The 16,900-nt window shown below is 36.0% G+C and overlaps 1 protein-coding gene and 1 long non-coding RNA gene across 15 annotated transcripts in view; one reads left to right on the forward strand and one right to left on the reverse strand.

The window, feature by feature from the left end:
* Positions 1-16,900, reverse strand: part of CEP85L (centrosomal protein 85 like) — a 201,168-nt gene that overhangs the window by 101,012 nt on the left and 83,256 nt on the right. For all 14 annotated transcript variants that reach the window (XM_070559325.1, XM_070559324.1, XM_070559318.1 and 11 more), the window contains one exon: positions 111-898. In XM_070559325.1, coding sequence (XP_070415426.1) covers positions 111-824 — 714 coding nt within the window. In that variant the 5' untranslated portion in view covers positions 825-898. The remainder of the gene's footprint in view (positions 1-110; positions 899-16,900) is intronic.
* LOC139073645 (uncharacterized) lies at positions 4,329-6,611 on the forward strand. Its single transcript, XR_011522634.1, has 2 exons — positions 4,329-4,428; positions 6,531-6,611. It is a non-coding gene; the product is annotated as an uncharacterized lncRNA (long non-coding RNA).

Raw genomic sequence — 16,900 nt, forward strand, 5'->3', positions numbered from 1 at the left:
AAAAGCAAAACAATCTGTGACTGTGGACACACTGTCATGTGCACTGCAAGTGTGTTGTCATACTCACAACATCCACTGGAGGGAAGCAAACACGAGATTTTGAGCCTTACCTGCATTGGTGATTCACTTTCTGGTCGAAACTCTTCGATATGCTGCTGTTGCCAAGGAGCTAAGCTATAAGAGTCCTCTGTAGTTCTACCTTCCAAAGGATTCGTCCTCAACTGCTCTGTAAGCCACATCTGTGTCCTCACAGAAGGCTGAATGGGAACTCCCCCTACTGCCTGCTGACCAAGCATTAAGTATTTTGGAGGTTCAAAAGTCTCTGAGCTTGTCATAATAGGCTTGCTTTCAGGTAAGGCACTATAAGTCATGTCTAAGGTCTGTCTCCGAAGAGTGGAGGAAGCAGCTCTAAAGTCCTCTTTGTTACAGCTCTCAAATTTATATTTGCAGTCCAGAGTTGAAGATCGTTTTTTACTTATTTCCTTGTCCTCTAGCTTAAGCATCTCCATACTATCATGTAAGCAGCTAGGCCCAATTGTCCTTAGTTGTGATGTTAAAGCCTTGCCTCTCCCTGTCTTTTCCAAACCACTCCTTGACTCTTCAGTGTTTACACCACCACTCTGGCTGTAGTTATCCGGGGCAGTGAGTTTGGATAAAGATGACCATTTCCGGAGGGGCCGGAAGTCCTTCATGTCTAGTGAAGAGTCCTGCTCTCCTCTACTGTGGTTCCCCAAGGTTTGCATGAGGCTTGTACTCCATTTTGAGCCATCTGATGTCAATGATTCTCTATGTTTGGAAACCGAAGCACTGGAGTTAGACGGCATGACATGGGCAGTAGGAAGAGTAACCAACGATCGACTAGGCTTAAAAGATAATGTGCCACTTGAAGTTGAATGATCTGGAAAGAAAAAAGAGTGCTAAATTAGTTGAAATTAATAGGGGAAAAAATGAGGCAAAACACAAAAAAGCCAAAACAAAAATCTGAATATGGGTTGCCAGGACAAGTTTTTCAAAATAACGGACTTATTATTATTATAAGTATTCCTTTATCTGAAACAAATCAAACATACTTTCAAACATTATTTTCTAAAAATGGATACATAAAGTACATGTCCATTTACCACCTACTTACAAATGAAAAATGACTGGAAACAGGTTTATATTCAATGTAAGTATTGTGCCTTTAAAAGAAAAATCCATCTCCCTACTGAAAGGTCTTACTCATAATTTAGCACTGAAGCCTGAAACACAACTTTATCAGAAACTGGTATTTTTCAGTGTCTTTCCTAAATTGTGGAAATCTATGCCAAATCTGAACATTTTAGCATCTCCCCAAACTCTAACTCAAATCAGAAATATGGGTAAAGGAGCTCCTGTAATAATGGAAAACAATCAGACAGGATTCTAGCAATATATTTGTGGATACAGAGTAGTTCCCACATTCCTGGTCTCCTTAATGGCATCACCAATGATGTATTCCCCAAGCTAGAACTCCTGGAGTCTATTTTGATTCCTATCTTTCTCTGCAGATTCATTAAATCCCCAAGTTATAAATTTTTATTTCCAAAAGATTACATAGCTATTGCCTCAGGTCAGGACTTCACATAATATTATTCTACACACAGGAACAGTTTTAGTAGGCTCTAGGGAAGCTCAATGGATAAATAAGGGCCTCTATACTCAATGAACTTACCATCAAGTGCCAAATTATCATCAAATGTGCCAAATTAAAATCAAAGATTATAATTTTTATCAGAGGTTATCTAGAAAGAGGACAGCAATTTGAAGTGTGGGGGGAGAGAAGGTAAGTGATGAAAAGCAACTTTCACAGTTTATTCTATATCTTTGCATACTGTTTGACTCATATTTAAATATTACTTTTGAGCTTTGTATTGTTTTTAAGAAATAAAACAATGGGAAAAGAAATGTTGAGAAAGTCATAAGAAAATTCAGATGGGAAGATCCAGGCAAACTAATTTAAAAAATGAAATTCCAGTAGGTCTTTGCACAAAATTTATTTATCTGGAGATGAACAGGGAAAAACATTACAGATGGAGGAATTTGAGCAAAAGTATTACAGCGGACATTCATCACATTCAAGCTTTCTATCGGCTTCTGCAGAACCTTTCTGTATGCAGGAAAAGTATCAAACCTAACCTCCCAAAATAAATTTTAGGCCTCAAATTCCCAACATGCCCTGCAACTATGATGCAGACATTCAGAAACACCTGCACGAGATCTCAGTTTGGAAGTGAGTCACGTGAGAAAATGGGTTCCGTGTGGAACCACCATCTTTGGCTGGTATGGGCAACAGCAGGGGCATCAGCCTCCCCAGATGGCAGCAGCAGAGGCAGCCAAAGCAAGTTCTGGCCCAGGAGGGCAGCAGCTGGGCAGCACTGGTGGTTTCCCCCACTGTTGGGTGGGGCAGGAGAATGACAGTTCTCAGGGGTGTTTTGAGGGATACTGACTGCCTGGGCGCCTGGTTCTCCAGCCCTCCCTAAAACTTCTGTGAGGTACCAAACACCCTTAAATTCCTCATCTGCTCAGTCAGCCAGTCAGCTGCTTCTGCTGATTAAGAACACTAACTGATCCAAGTGTGAAGCCAGGAGAATGTGGCTCCAAAAGAAGAAAAACAAATTATCTCGTTTATCCACAGTATGGAATAAGGATCAAGAAAAGTTGCTCAAGATAATTCTTGACAGGTAAAGGTGAACCAGAGCTGTACGAGTCTTCAAATCCCCTGCTAAGGAGAGAGCCTGGCCTCCACTCAGCAAGAGATATGATATCACTGAAAGCTTCCAAACAAAGGCATGAGTGACGTGATCAACACTGTACTTAAGATGGTGACTCCAAAAGCAGTACTGAGGATGGATTAAAGCAAACTGATGGGCAACAGAAAGACTGACTATGATGGTAATCAGCAGAAGAAGGAAATAGAGGGGAATATGCTACTGAAGGTCAGTTCTAAATAGAAATACAACAAATGTTCCCCAAAAGTCTATGGAATATTTGTATTAACATACTATTGTGTCTATTTTTACATATATATATACATATATATATATAGGTTTGTGTTATTATTCCTAAAGGAATATTTGCATTAAAATCATCATAGCCTCTTACAAATACATTTTTTAAGACAAAAAATGAGTTTTATATCAAATTTGAAATTTTCGGTTTTTTAAATTTAAAAAAATTTGTAAGTAAAGATATAATGTTAAGGTTATGTGTAATGGTTTTGAAATCAGCCTTTTTAAGATCTTATTTTTTTTCCTTTTTCTCCCCAAAGCCCCCCGGTACATAGTTGTATAGTCTTTGTTGTGGGTCCTTCTAGTTGTGGCATGTGGGACGCTGCCTCAGCGTGGTTTGATGAGCAGTGCCATGTCCGTGCCCAGGACTCGAACCGACGAAGCACTGGGCCGCCTGCAGCGGAGTGCGTGAACTTAACTACTCAGCCACGGGGCCAGCCCCTGAAATTAGCCTTTTTAGATTCAACTCCTGGCTCTACCACTTAGTAGTCATGTGTGCTCAAACAAGTTATTCAATCTCCTTGCATCACAATCATCTCGTTCATAAATGGAGATGACAACACTCAGGATTAAGTGAAATAATACACATAAAGTACTCAGAAGAATTCCTAGCACAAAGCAAAATGTTAATTATTATTAAACCATTAAAAAGCTAAAAGTAAATGTTATTTTCAGTATAGCAGACAAAAGGCTAAATATCCATACTATACAAAGAACTCCAACAAATAAAAAAACTAACAATCCAATTTTAAAATAGGCAAAGAAAATCAGTAAGTAAATCACCAAACAGAAACACAAATAAAGAATACATGTAAAAAAAACAGATGCTCAAACTCACCAACAGTAAAAATGCATTCCTTATTATATTCATAAAACTATTAAACGTTGCTAATATCCTACAATGATGGGCACATAAATTGTTACAGCCTTTGGAAGAAGAGGGGCAACCTGTACATATCAATATTTAAAATATGCAAACATACAAGTGAATATATGTAAACATGTACAAATGTGCATGTACATACATATATATTCATGAGCAGAAGAATATATCCAAAACTTAATAAACAAAGGTAACCCCTGCATAGTGGAAAGAGGAGAAAAGGAGAAAGATGCTTTCATTTTTTACATTACACAATGTCTTATTTTAATTTCTCTTCAAGGAGCATAACTTAACTATTTTGTCAAGCTTCTGCAAAGGTGTTTTGTTTTGTGACCTCAAAGAGTCTGAAATATCTCAAAGAACAGTTACTACAGTATGAATAAAACATCAAGTGACTGTCTCACTTTCCATGTCACAGTTGGAACCTCTGAGACCAGAGATCACCAGTCCTGCTGCTCCTTACATCTGATAATGTGCTACTTTCCTGGCTACCTTCGCTAGCTCACTACTTCCCAGGTACAAGAAAAATCAACAATTGGTGATGAAAGACAATTCCACATCAGAATGGTATCTACTCCTACAAATCTGAAAGCAACTGACATATGCTGTTCACTGAACATCACACCAACAAGACAATTTACTCCTACGTATCACTTAGCCGAAGTTCTCAAACTTTAGCATAGGATACAAGCTACCTGGGATCTGAAGCCCTACTCCAAGAGATTCTGAATCAGATAGAGCAGAGAGGTGTCCAGGAAATACCACTTTTTAATAAGTAATTCTGCTATTCTCTTCACTACGACATCATTCCACCTGAGTCTGATTCCAGTTCTGAAGCCTTCAAGCTTAAATATCCCAACTTCAACCAGTACCAACATCTAAGTTCTAGTGTAAAAATTGATTTACTATGACACTCAGAATTCATTACTGTCAAGACTAAGGAATAAAGCTTAGGCTAGTCGCACACATGTAGACATACATACAAAAGCAAACACAACACCAATAAATAAGAAGTTAAATATCTGATGGTATGAATATTTGAAAAAAGGCACTATTATCTCTTAAGAGATGAGTACAGGAAATATTAATTTTAACAATTTTAACACTTTAAAAATATTATTTTGTGCTAATGAGACACAATTAGAGGTAGACGCAATGCAATCCTAATGTGCTTTATTACACTACCTAATTGTAGCCACAAATCCCAAAGGAAGTCATTACGATGACATCTAGCCCATATTTAAGCTACAACAGTGAAATGTGAAACCAGCACAAGGTAGTCTCTATAAAAACCAGAGAACAGGATTTATAACATTCACAGAGAGCAAAGAAGAGCAAACAGCTTCAGACAGATTTCAGCTTGTAAGGGAAAAATATAAGAGGAGGACATTATTGTAACCTGATAATGCAAGTCACCTATATTTAAGATAACACATCTGAATTCTGAACATAATCCCAACCTTCTGTTTCACTGTCATGTTATTCTTATCTGGCAATAGATGAACACATCGATCCTATCTTCTGTTATATATAGGGATAGTCTCTCTCTCTGCTCTATCTTTCTTATAGTAAAAAGGAATTAAATTCAAAAAAGATTGACCTGCAACTAAGATATACAACTGTGTACAGGGTGGGTTTGGGGAGATTAAAGCAGGAAAAAAAAAAAGAAAGATTGGCATCAGTTGTTAGCCCAGGTACCAATCCTTAAAAAAAAGAAAAAAAGACCACGCCTTCTAGATCTATATTATAAAAATAAATCATGAGTCTTTATGGTAAGAAAAAAGTAATCAGGAAATTATATAACCCTGTATCAAATTTTCTGATTTAAATGGTAACAACTTAACACATGTATCAATCAACATGAAATATTATAACAAATATTTTATATTTTTAAATAAAAATGTTAACCCTAGCTCAAAGGCAATGATCAAGTTTTTATACAACACCATGATACTTTTTTCCTTTCCTGCTAATGCCATGATCATAGCATCTGAGGGGAAAAGAAAACATTTTTATGCCACATGTAACCCATCTATTTTTTTTTTCTGTTTACAAATGAACATTTCTAAGTATTCCCTATTATTTTTAGGTAAATTTTTAAAAATATTCTAAACTACACTTTGATAGGAAAGGAGCTATATAAAGAAAGCCAACAATAATTCAATCAAAGAATCTGCTAGGAATGTATTATATACAAGGCACTGTGCTAAGTAGAAAAGACAACGCAAATATATTATTTGCAATAAAAATATAAATATAGCCCTTCCTCTCAGGGTTTACAACTTCACCATTACACACACAGCTGCAGAGCAGGACTAAAGTTTATCATAAGGAAACTACAAAACATCAGATAATGAGGAAGTGAGCCAGAGAGAAAAGGCAGACTATTCATAAAAGAACTCTCAGCATGATAGCCAATTTCTCAACAGTAATAATGAAAACCAGAACACAGCGAAATAATATCTTCAAAGAGTTAAGACTGGTACCTAAGACTTGTTAGGAAAGGTAAGCTATCTTTCAAGTTTGAGAGCAAAATATATTTTCAGCTAAGCAAAAACAGAGCTTATCATCAACAGACTCACTAAAAGAACTACTAAAATTCTTTTTATTTCTTTCAGGAAGAAGAAAAATGAGTCCTGAGTTGTAAAAACAAATGAGTTGTCTTTTTTTTTAAGTAAACTTCTACTAAATCAGACAAATGAACAACAATGATTGCCTAAAACAATACTTGCGGGTTAAATAAGAGACAGAGCACCAAACTATTGGCAACTAGAACATATAACTCAAAACAGGGGTGAATGAGCATTCCAGTGCTTTAAGGTCCTTACATTTGTGAGAGGAGGAAAAAGATTCTAATTACTACTGTAGCTAGTCACGTTAGGAACGCATGTCACAATTTCTACATTAACAGTAAAAGAATCGGTAGAGCTGGTACAACTGGACAGCCACAGGCCAAAGAAGAAAGTAAGAGCCTTAGTTTATACCATCCACAGTATTAACTCAGAATGAATCACAGGCCTAAATGTAACAGCTAAACTATAAAGCTCTTAGAAGAAACCATAGGTGTGAATCTTCATGATCTGAACTCAGGAAGTGGTTTCTTAGATATAACACCAAGAGCCAAAGCAACAACAATAAAAAAATTAAGATAAGTTGGAATTCATTAAAATTCTAAAAATTTTTGCTGAAAACGGTACCATCAAGAAAGCAAAAGATGCCAGTTGGATCAAGATGGTGGAGTAAGAAGATCCTTAGCTCACTTCCTCCCACCAACACACCAAAACTACTACATAGAAAACAATGATCGCTGAGAATGACCTGAAGACTAGCAGAACAGATTTTCCACAACCAAGGACATAAACAAAGAGCCACACCAAGACATGTAGGAGGGGCAGCGCAGATACCCACAAGCAGAAGGGATATCACAACCATGGAGGTCCTCCCAGATAAGCAAGGGGCCTGAGCTCCACATTGGCAAGAGGAACCTCCATAAAGACTGATTTTTAAAACCAGCAGGGCCTACATATGGGAGAGCTGGAGAGCTACAGGAAACTGAGACTCCCCTCTTAAAAGGCGCACACACAAACTTGCTCTGAGTCCGAGCACAGAGGCAGCAGTGTGAAAAGTGCCTGGGTTGTATGTGAAGAAGATTTACTCACTAATTTTAGGGTATATGCTGGAGGAGCAGGGATCTGTTGCAACTGTCTCTGGGGACAGAGGTGCTGATGGGTGCCATTTCTTTTTAATGCTCCTACTTAGTTGGCCTGGCCTTGACAGATGCCATTTCTAACACTCTCCATCTAACTTGCAAGCACCACTTGCCCCACCTTTGTGCTCCTCTGCAGACCTGCCCTGGCCAACACCCCTCCAAGGTGGCTGTCACCCAGCCCTACCTCGGCAGGCAGCCCCAGTCAGCACCAGAGCCCCTCCAAAGCAGCTCCCAACCCATGTGGCCAGCCCTACACACCAGTGCACCTGTAGCAATCATGGCCGAGGCACAACCGGAGAGTGAACACAGCCTATAAAGGGGACACACTTGAAGCACCTAGCTCTGGTGACTAGGGAAAATTGTGCTCCTAAGCTCCATAGGACCCCTTCTCAAAAGACCAGGAGACACAGCTGATCTACCTAATACACAGAAAGAAACACAGAGACTTAGGTAAAGTGAGGAGACAAAAGAACATGTTCTAAACAAAAGAAGAAGACAAAATCTGAGAAAAAGAACTAAACAAAACAGAGATAAGCAATCTACTATCAGTAGATTGACCTCACTAAAGAGCTCAAAGTAATGATCATAAAGATGCTCACTGAACTTGGGAGAGGAATGAATGAATACAGTGAGAACTTCAACAAAGAGACAGAAAATATAAAGAACCAGAGCTGAAGAATATAATAACTGAAATGAAAAATACACTAAAGGTTATCAACAGCAAATTAGATAATGCAGAAGAACACATCCACAACCTGAAAGACAGGGTAGTGGAAATCACCCAACCAGAAGAACAGCAAAAAGAAAAAGGATAAAAAAAAACGAGGACAGCTTAAGGGACCTCTAGGACAACAGTGAGCTTACTAATATTTGCATTATGGGGTCCCAGAAAGAAGAGAGAGAGAGAAAGGGGCAGAAAACCTACTTGAAGAAATAATGACTGAAAATTTCCCCAACCTGGTAAAGGAAACAGACATTCAAGTCCAGGAAGCACAGAGAGTCCCCAATAAGATGAACCCAAAGAGACTCATACCAAGACATACTATAATTAAAATGTCAAAAGTCAAAGATAAAGAGGGAACCCTAAACAAAGCAAAAGAAAAACTAGTTACATACAAGGGAACTCCCATAACACTACAAGTTAATTTTTCAGCAGAAACTTTACAGGCCAGAAGGGAGTGGCATGATATATTCAAAGTGTTGAAAGGAAAAAACTTACAACCAAGAATACTCGACCTAGCAAGGTTATCATTCAGAATTGAAGGAGGGATAAAGAGCTTCCCAGACAAGCAAAAGCTAAAGGAGTTTATCACCATTAAATCACCCTTACAAGAAATGCTACAGGGACTTCTTTAAACAGAAAATATCATAACTAAAAATAAGAAAATTATGAAGGAAAAAATCTTACCGGTAATGGCAAATATATAGCAAAGGTAGAGGATCAATCATCTATACAGTTAGTTTGAAGGTTAAAAGACAAAAGTGGTAAAATCATCTATATCTACAACAATTACTTAAGGGATACACAAAATAAAAAGATGTAAAATATGATACCAAAAACATAAAATGTGGGAGGGATAAGTAAAAATGTACTGCTTTTAGAACATGCTCGAACTTAAGAGACCATCAACTTAAAATAGACTGCTATCCACGTAGGTTGTTATATATGAACTGTATGGTAACCAAAAACCTATAATAGATACACACACAAAAAACATGGAAACAAATATAAACATAACATTAAAGAAAGTCATCAAATCACAAGGGAAGAGAGCAAGAGAAGAAGAAAGGAAAAGAGAAGAACTACAAAAACGAGAAAACGATTAACAAAATGGCAATAAGCACATACCTATCAATAATTACTTTAAACGTAAATGGACTAAATGCCCCAATCAAAAGACAGGGTTGCTAAATGGATTATAAAAACAAGACTCATAGATATGCTGCCTACAAGAGACTCACTTCAGATCTAAAGACAAACAAAGACTGAAAGTGAAGGCATGGAAAAACATACTCCATGCAAATGGAAACAAAAAGAAATCTGGGATAGCAATACTTAAACCAGACAGAAAAAAAGACTTTAAAACAAAGACTGTAACAAGAGACAAAGAAGGGCATTACATAATAATAAAAGGGTCAATCCAACAAGAGAATGTAACATTTGTAAATTTCTATGAGCTCAACCCAGAAGCACCTAAATACATTAAACAAATATTAACTGACATAAAGGGAGAAAAAGTAATAGTAGCAGACTTTAACACACCACTTAGATCAATGGATATAAAGCATCCAGACAGAAAATAAACAAGGAAATGTTGGTCTTAAATGACACATTAGACCAGATGGACTTAAGAGAGATAAACAGGCCATTCCATCCAAAAAACAGCACAAAACACACTCATTTCAAGTGCACATGGAACATTCTCCAGGAGAGATCACATTAGGTCACAAAACAAGTATTGATAAATTTAAAAGGCTGAAATCATATTAAGAATCTTTTCCAACAACAATGGTATGTAACTAGAAATCAATTACAAGAAGCAAACTGGAAAAAACAAACACATGGAAGCTAAACAACATGCTACTAAACAACCAATGGGTCAATGAAGAAATCAAAGAGAAAATCAAAAAATACCTTGAGACAAATGAAAATGGAAACACAATGTTCCAAAATTTATGGGACACAGAAAAAGCAGTTCTAAGAGGGTTCTAAGAGTTCTCAGAGCAGTTCTAAGAGTTCTATGTTTATAGCAATACAGGCCTACCTCCAGAAACAAGAAAAATCTCAAATAAATAATCTAACCCTACACCTAAAGGAACTAGAAAAAGAAGAACAAACAAAGCCCAAAGTGAGCAGAAGGAAAGAAAGAATAAAGATCAGAGTGAAAATAAATGAAATAGAGACTAAAAGAAAAAAATAGAAAAGATCAATGAAACTAAGAGCTGATTCTTTGAAAAGATAAACAAAATTAATAAACCTTTAGCCAGATTCATAAAGAAAAAAAGAAGGCTCAAATAAAATCAGAAATGAAAGAGATGTTACAACTGACACCACAGAAATATACAGAATCATTAAAATATTACTACAAACAACTATATATGAACAAATTGAACAACCTAAAAGAAATGGATAAATTCCTAGAAACATACAATCTTCCAAGACTGAATCAAGAAAACATAAAAATCTGAACAGACCAATTACTAGTAATAAAATTGAACCAGTAATCAAAAAACTCCCAACAAACAAATGTCCAGGACCAAAAGGCTTCACAGGTGAATTCTGCCAAACATTTAAAGAAGAGTTAATACCTATGCATCTCAAACTATTACAAAAAACTGAAGAGGAAGAAATGCTTCCAAACCCATTCTACAAGGCCACCATTACCTTGATACCAAAACCAGACAAAGACACTACAAAAAAATTTACAGGCCAATATCCCTGAAGAATATAGACGCAAAAATCCTCAACAAAGTATCAGCAAACTGAATTCAACAATACGTTAAAAAGATCATATATCACAATCAAGTGGGATTTATCCCAGGGATGCACAGATGGTTCAGTACCTGCAAATCAAACAACATGCTACAATACACCACATTAACAAAAATGAAGGATAAAAATCATATGATCATCTCAAAAGATGCAGAAAAAGTACTTGACAAAATTCAACATCCATTTATGATAAAAACTCTCAACAAAGTGGATACAGAGGGAAAATAATACAGGCCACATGTGACAAACCTACAGCTAACAACATACTCAACAGTGAAAAGCTGAAAGCATTTCCTCTAAGATCAGGAACAAGACAAGGATGCTCAGCCTTGTCACTTTCATTCAACAAAATACTGGAAGTATTAGCCACAGCAATCAGACCAGAAAAAGAAATAAAAGGCATCTAAATTGGAAAGGAATAAGTAAAACTGTCACTATTTGAAGGTGACAAGATATCATATATATAAAACCTGAAGACTTCATCAAAAAAATATTAGAACTAGTCAGCAAATTCAGTAAAGTTGCAGGATACAAAATCAATATACAGAAACCTGATGTGTTTCTATACGCTGATAATGAACAATAAAAAAGAGAAACTAAGAAAACAATTCCACTTACAATTGGTTCAAAAAGAATTAAATATCTAGGAATAAATTTAACCAAGGAGGTGAAAGACCTATACTCTGAACACTATAAGACGTTGATTAAGAAACTGAAGATATGCAAATAAATGGAAAGATATACTATACTCATGGATTGGAAGAATTAATATTGTTAAAATGTCCATACCCAAAGCAATCTAAGATTCAGTACAATCCCTATCAAAACGCAAATGGCATTTTTCACAGAAATAGAAAAAAAAATCCTAAAGTTTGTAATTTTGTATAGAAACACAAAAGATCGCAAATACCCAAAGCAAACCTGAGAAAGAACAACAAAGCTGGAGGCATCAAACTTCCTGATTTCAAACTATACTACAAAGCTACAGTAATCAAAACTGTGTGCTACTGGCACAAAAACAGACACAAAGATCAATAGAACAGAACAGAGAGACCAAAAATAAGCCCACATTTATATAGTAAATTAATCTATGGCAAAAGAAGCAAGAATATACAATGGGGAAAAGACAGTCTCTTCAATAAATGCTACTGGGAAAACTGGACAGCTACATGTAAAAGAATGAAACTGGACCACTTTCTTACACCATATATAAAAATCAATTCAAAATAGGTCAAAGATTTGAACATAATACCTGAAATGATAAAACTCCTAAAAGAAAACATACGTAATCAGCTCTTTGATATCAGTCTCAGCCATATTATTTTGGATCTGTCTCCTCAGGTAAAGGCAACAAAAGCAAAAATAAACAAATGAGACTACTTCAAACCAAAAAGGTTTTGCACAGCAAAGGAAACATTAACAAATGAAAAGGCAACCTAATGAATGGAAGAAGATATTTGCAAATGATATATCCGATAAGGGGTTAATATCCAGAATATATAAAGAACTCACATAACTCACTATCAAAAAACAATCCACTTAAAAAAGGGGCAGAGGATCTTTTTCAAAGATATGCAAATGGCCAATGATACATGCAAAGATGGTCAACATCACTAATCATCAGAGAAACACAAATCAAAACCATGAGATACCACCTCACATCTGTCAAATGGCTATTATCAAAAAGATAGGAAGTAACAAGTTTTGGTGAGGATGTGGAGAAAAGGGAACCCTTGCACACTGTTGGTGGGAATGTAAACTGGAAAATAGTATGGAGGTTCCTCAAATAATTAAAAATAGAACTACCATACAATCCAGCAATTCCACTTCTGGGTATTTATACAAGGAAAACACTAATTTGAAAAGATATATGCACCCCTATGTTCACTGCAGCATTGTTTTCAATAGCCAAGATATGCAAGCAATCTAAGTGTCCATCAATAGACAAATGGATAAAGATATGGTATATACACAATGAAATATTACTGTCATAAAAAAGAATGAAATCTTGCCATTTGCGATAACATGGATGGACCTAGAAGGAATTATGATAACACAGAGAAAGACAAATACCATGTGACTTCACTTACATGTGGTATCTAAAAAACAAAACAAAACAGAAACAAACTCATAGATACAAAGAACAAACTGGTGGTCACCAGAAGGAAGGGCAGTAAGCGGGTGGGGAGATGGGAGAAATAGGTGAAGGGGATTAAGAGGTACAGACTTCTAGCCATAAAATAAATAAGCCACAGGGAAGTCATGTACAGCAAAGAGAATATAGTCAATAATACCGTAATAACTTTGTATGGTGACAGATGGTTACTAGACTTGGCATGGTGATTATTTAGTAATGTATATACATGTCCAATCACTATGTCATAGATCTGAAACTAACATAACTGCATGTCAACTATACTTCAATTTAAAAAAAAGAAAGTAAAAAGATTACCCACAGAATGGGAGAACATTTTTGCAAAGCATGTATCTGATAGGGACTCATATCTAGATTATATAAAGAACACTTACAACTCAATAATAAAAACACAAATGATCCAATTTAAAAACGGATGCAAAATCTCAATATATGTTTCTCCAAAGAAGATATACAAATGGCCTCTTTAAAGCATATGCAAAGATGATGGACATTACTTACTCATCAAGGAAATGCAAATTAAAACCATAATGAGGTACCACTTCAAACCCACTAGGATGGCTATCATCAAAACGACAGTAAGCGTTGGCAAAGATGTGAAGCAATTGGAACTTTATCTAATGACGGTGGGAATGTGAAATGGTACCACTACTTAGGAAACAGTTTGGCAGTTCCTCAAAAGGTGAAACATTAAGTTACCATACAACCCAACAATTCCACTCCTAGGTATGTACCTAAGAGAAATGAAGACATATTCATAAGGCATTCATCTTTCTTTATGAAGATTGGCACCTGAGGTAACATCTGTTGCCAATCTTCTTTTTTTTTTTTCCTTCTGCTCCCTAAAGTCCCCCAGCACATAGCTGTATATTCTAATTGTAGGTCCTTCTGGTCCTGCTATGTGGGACACTGCCTCACCATGGCTTGATGAGTAGTGCTAAGTCCACACCGAGGATCCGAACCAGCAAAACTCTGGGCCACTGAAGCAGAGTGTGCGAACTTAACTACTTGGCCATGGGGCCAGCCCACTATAGAGGCATTGTTCTTAACAGCGAAAAGGTTGAAACAACCCAAATGTCCAGCAACTGACGAACAGATAAATAAGACGTGGTATTATCCATACAGAATGTTATATGGCAATAAAAAGAAATGAAGTACTGATACATGATACAAGATGAATCTTGAAAACTTGTTAAGTGGAACTCAGTCAGTCAAAAAGGACCACATATTAGATGATTCCATGTATATGAAAAGGCCAGACCAAAGAAATCTACAGACATAGAAAGATTAGAGGTTGCTTAACGCTGGGAAGGAAGATGGGGAGTGACAGCTAATGGATTTCATTTAGGAAGGCTAAAAAGGTTCTAAAATTAGATTGTGGTAACAGTTGCACAATTCTGAGAATATTTAAGAAGCATTGTTATATACTTTAAATGGGCGAATTATATGGAATGTAAAAATTATATCTCAAATAAAACTATTTTTAAAAAAGACAGGTAGTGTATAACTGCTAAGAGACTAGAAAGAAAATGGCATGAAGAAAAAAGTCATCAAAACAAGGCAAGACAGAAAAAAACTTGAGAAAAGCAAAACAGAAAGTATACGACATGATTTAAAAATGCATCAAAATATAACCATCGCAGTAAGTGAAAATCCACTCAAAAGACAATAAATGTCTAAATAATTTTTTTAATCCAGCTAAATGTTTACAGACAATATACCTAAAATATTAAATCTTATTTTAGCATTATGGTATCTGCACAGAGTTCGAGAATGACTACAAAACAGAATTATACAAAAATAACTGTCAAGAATATTAGGAGAACTGTATGTCATGATAACAGTATCATGAAAAGCATGCTTTCTTGAACTGCTTGCTTTTATTCTTATATCTTAAGAATAGTGAGAAATTTCTGTGTTCCTATAGCCAAACATGTGGCTATTGTTTTAGCAATTGTACATGATACCAATAGCATGCAATTCTGTGCAAATCTTAGTTCTCATTTTGTTACTGCCTAATCATTACCACCACTTTGTTTTATTATATATTTTTTCTAAATTATATTTTGTGAGGCTACTTCAAATCCTATTAAGACAGAAAATGAGTGAAAAGTTATAAAATTACTAGTTTAAAATAATCACAGAAGTCTATCGTTGACAAATTAGCTCTTGAGCCCTTTTTGTACATTGTGGCTTAGCAAACATTCACAACAAACTAAGAAACTTCTTTCTATAAGCTTATATAAAACACAATGAAAAGCTCATTTAAAAAAAAAGGGCATTTCTGACGGCAAACCAGATTACTGGCAACTTAATTAAAGGGTAATTCGAGGTACACCTTAAAGAGATCAACGATTGAAAGCAAACTTATTGTAAAAGTCGGTCAGTAAAAATAGCTCCTTTTTTTATTTACACAAAAACTTAAATATGATTTTTTCTGGAACGTCTTTTAAAATTTCATTCAACTGTACCATTTTCTGGATATCTCCGAATAGTTTCAATTTACCATTAAGTCTCATCAGGCAGTTTACTTGCAAAGAGCTATAAGTGTTATTTCTCTCCTGTAAAAATTTTTGCAAATCAAATTATAACTCAATCTCTTAAATCACGGGATGTGACTTTTGAAAATGTAAATTTTCTCAGAAACAAAACTATTACTTTATGACAGAACAGACAAGAAATTATTATTTGGTCCTCTATCCATCTGCAAGTCTGGAGAGATGTGGAGTCATTAATCTCTTCCCTAAACCCATGGCTGTGTGACTGAAGAGCCTCCTAGGTCAGAAGTACACAGGTTCATCATATGTTTCTAAAATGGACTAAACTCTGCTCAGCCTGGTCAGGTTCGGGCATTCACATTGTACTAGGCCAAGCAGCAAACTGATAGGAAAAAACTGAGGGGATGGATGAATGAATGGATAGATCGATGAATGGATGGATGGATGGATGCATGAATAAACAACACTGAAAGTAAAAATGAGGTCCATAAAGATATAAAATATACCTCTGACAAACAATTTTAATTTCTACAAACTTACTAGAGCTGTAATGCTATCATACCCCATGTTTAAGATTTTAAAATTCAAATGTTTCATTTTAAGCAATAATGTAGATTAACAAAATTAAGTAGAAATGGGACGACAAAGGAAAGGGTTATTTGGTTTGCAGAAGAATGTGAACCATAATTGTTTTGAATACTGCCTTGAAATTATTTGATTCCACAAATCAAAAGTATTCAGTGCATAACCTTTAACCTACTGCCATATGCAAATGAAGAACTAAAGTCCATAAGGGTTAAATTACTTGACCGAGTACAGATCTCAAAATAGAGTCCGGGTCTCCTGTTTCTCAGTGTAGTGTTACCTATACTGCCCCGCACTACATAGCTTGGGCCTCTCCCCCGCCCAGGTCCTCCCTTCCAAGTACACGCGCCTAACACAGTGGGGTTTAGAGCAGGGCTCCAGAGTCAGACTGGAAGAATCTCAGCTCCACCCCTTGAATAACCCTGGATATGCTTTTATTAATGTCCTCCAAGCCTTATTTTTTCATCAGTAAAAAGAAGGTAATTTTATTTTACCTCAGAAGGATTCTATAATGAAACGTTTTTAAAAATCATGTATAAAGCATAAAA

This window comes from Equus przewalskii, chromosome 9 (genome assembly GCF_037783145.1).
Source record: "Equus przewalskii isolate Varuska chromosome 9, EquPr2, whole genome shotgun sequence".
In the NCBI taxonomy this organism is placed as follows: Eukaryota; Metazoa; Chordata; class Mammalia; order Perissodactyla; family Equidae; genus Equus; species Equus przewalskii.